At 48.6% G+C, this 1,903-nt stretch overlaps 1 protein-coding gene across 1 annotated transcript in view; it reads right to left on the reverse strand.

The window, feature by feature from the left end:
- Window positions 1-1,903, reverse strand: part of Csf2rb (colony stimulating factor 2 receptor beta common subunit) — a 25,631-nt gene that overhangs the window by 14,380 nt on the left and 9,348 nt on the right. The window contains exon 5 of the mRNA XM_031359416.1: window positions 492-740. Coding sequence (XP_031215276.1) covers window positions 492-740 — 249 coding nt within the window. The remainder of the gene's footprint in view (window positions 1-491; window positions 741-1,903) is intronic.

Raw genomic sequence — 1,903 nt, forward strand, 5'->3', positions numbered from 1 at the left:
GCTTAGAAGAACAATATAGGCCATGGTTTCTCCATCAGTCTGCTGTAGTCCCTAAGAAAACCTCACAGATGATCCGTGACCCCACTTAATATCATGCTGTAACTATGGGCCTTGTGAACCTGTTGCACACTCTGGGGTCCAGAGAGGGTGGTGAGGAGCCTGGCTCCGGGTCAGAAGCGTGGAAAGTGCCTGACAATGTGACCTGTCATGGCCATCCCTGCTCCACGGCTGTACTCGGAGGACCTCTGTGGATCTTGGAGCCTCAGCGATAGGGCAAGGTGTTGCAGCCATGGGCCAAAGCAACAGAGAGGAGAGTTCTGTCACCTGGGAAGTTCTACAGGAGTCACAGCTATGGCTCCTCCAGGAGGGAAGCTTTGTTGCTGGGTAGGTGGCAGAAGAAGCTTGGGCAGAGGCCTCATATCACATCTGTTCCAACCCCAGGACAGGGTCCCTAAACCTGGGCGAACTTCTCTCTAGCCTTTCCCCAGTACCCTGGCCATTCCTGAACCCACTGCCTGGGCAGGACCCCAGCTCCTCACCATGCTGGGCCAGGGGAACCATGAGCTGGGTGCCCAGATCACGGTCTGGCTGGAAGGAGTAGTAGTCTTCATTTGTGATGGAAAAACGTGTATAGGGGATGACACATCTTCTGGGCACACAGCGATGGGATGATGGGCACTCTGACCACATGAGGTTCTCACTGAGCTCACAGGGCACTGGCTGTTTCCTGTCAGGGAACATTTGTTAGTTTCGACAACGAGCCTGTTTTTAACCAATGTCAGTGTCTGGTAATGAACAACCCACACACCAACAAAGTACACACTTGCACACACAGAGACACACAAAGACACACACACATGCACACAGAGACACACAGTCACACCATACAAATACATAGACAAACACATGTACAGACAAAGACACACATACCTACATATACACACATATATACAAAGACATACACTGACACACAAAACACAGATACAAACACACACACACACACACACATCCACCTGCATGCACACGTACCTGCCCATGCAGTGAACATCTTGATGAGAACAAGCTCACATGAGTTCACTAGGTAATATATTGTCATTGAAATTGTTGGACACAACAAACAGGCAAGGATGAGGAGCCTAGAAGTGTCCATGAGGAGTAAGGACAGAATCACTTCATGCACAGTTTGAAAAGAATCTCCAAGGACTTGCAGGAAAAGCAGGCAATTTCTGCAGCAGGCTGATTGTAGCAAGGGAAAAGTCCCTGGAGCTGCCACCAGGCCTGTAACAGGATGCACAGACTGTGTGTGTATGGTCTACCATCTATCTAACTAATGAGCTCGATCACGCCACATCGCAAGAAATCTGACTGCAATCCAGGTGGAGCCTATGAAGCCCCTAACTTCAGAGACTCCTAGTTGACTTTAAACATCACTAATTTTGATCGTGGGGGTGAGCTTTGCTGTGCACAGCAGCTCTAGCCAAGGTCATAGAAACAGGTCAAGGTCATTCTCTAGGTAAAGCTCATCTGCTCTTCTCCCCTTTTCTGTATCCTCACCTGTATCAAGTAACCTGCATCAAGGTTACTATTCCTGAGGAAAGAAACTGAAGAGACAAGTTCCTAACGCTTACAGATTAGTCATTTCTCTGTACATGTGCAGTACCCAGGACATCCAGTGACCTTCATATAATCATAGCACTGTTTCCCAGATCATTCTGAACCTTATGATCGCTTGTAACTGCCTCAAAAACCACCTGAGAACAGAGGACCCTCTCCCCAAGACCTTACTGAATTCCTACTCTTGTGAAGTCAGCACAGGGTGCTCGTTGGCAACTCCTCCTCTGGCATCTTCTTTACTTTGAATGCTTGTCACTCTGTCCTTTCCCCATCCCTAATGAGTTGTCCC

This window comes from Mastomys coucha, unplaced genomic scaffold (assembly GCF_008632895.1).
Source record: "Mastomys coucha isolate ucsf_1 unplaced genomic scaffold, UCSF_Mcou_1 pScaffold11, whole genome shotgun sequence".
Lineage (NCBI taxonomy): Eukaryota > Metazoa > Chordata > Mammalia > Rodentia > Muridae > Mastomys > Mastomys coucha.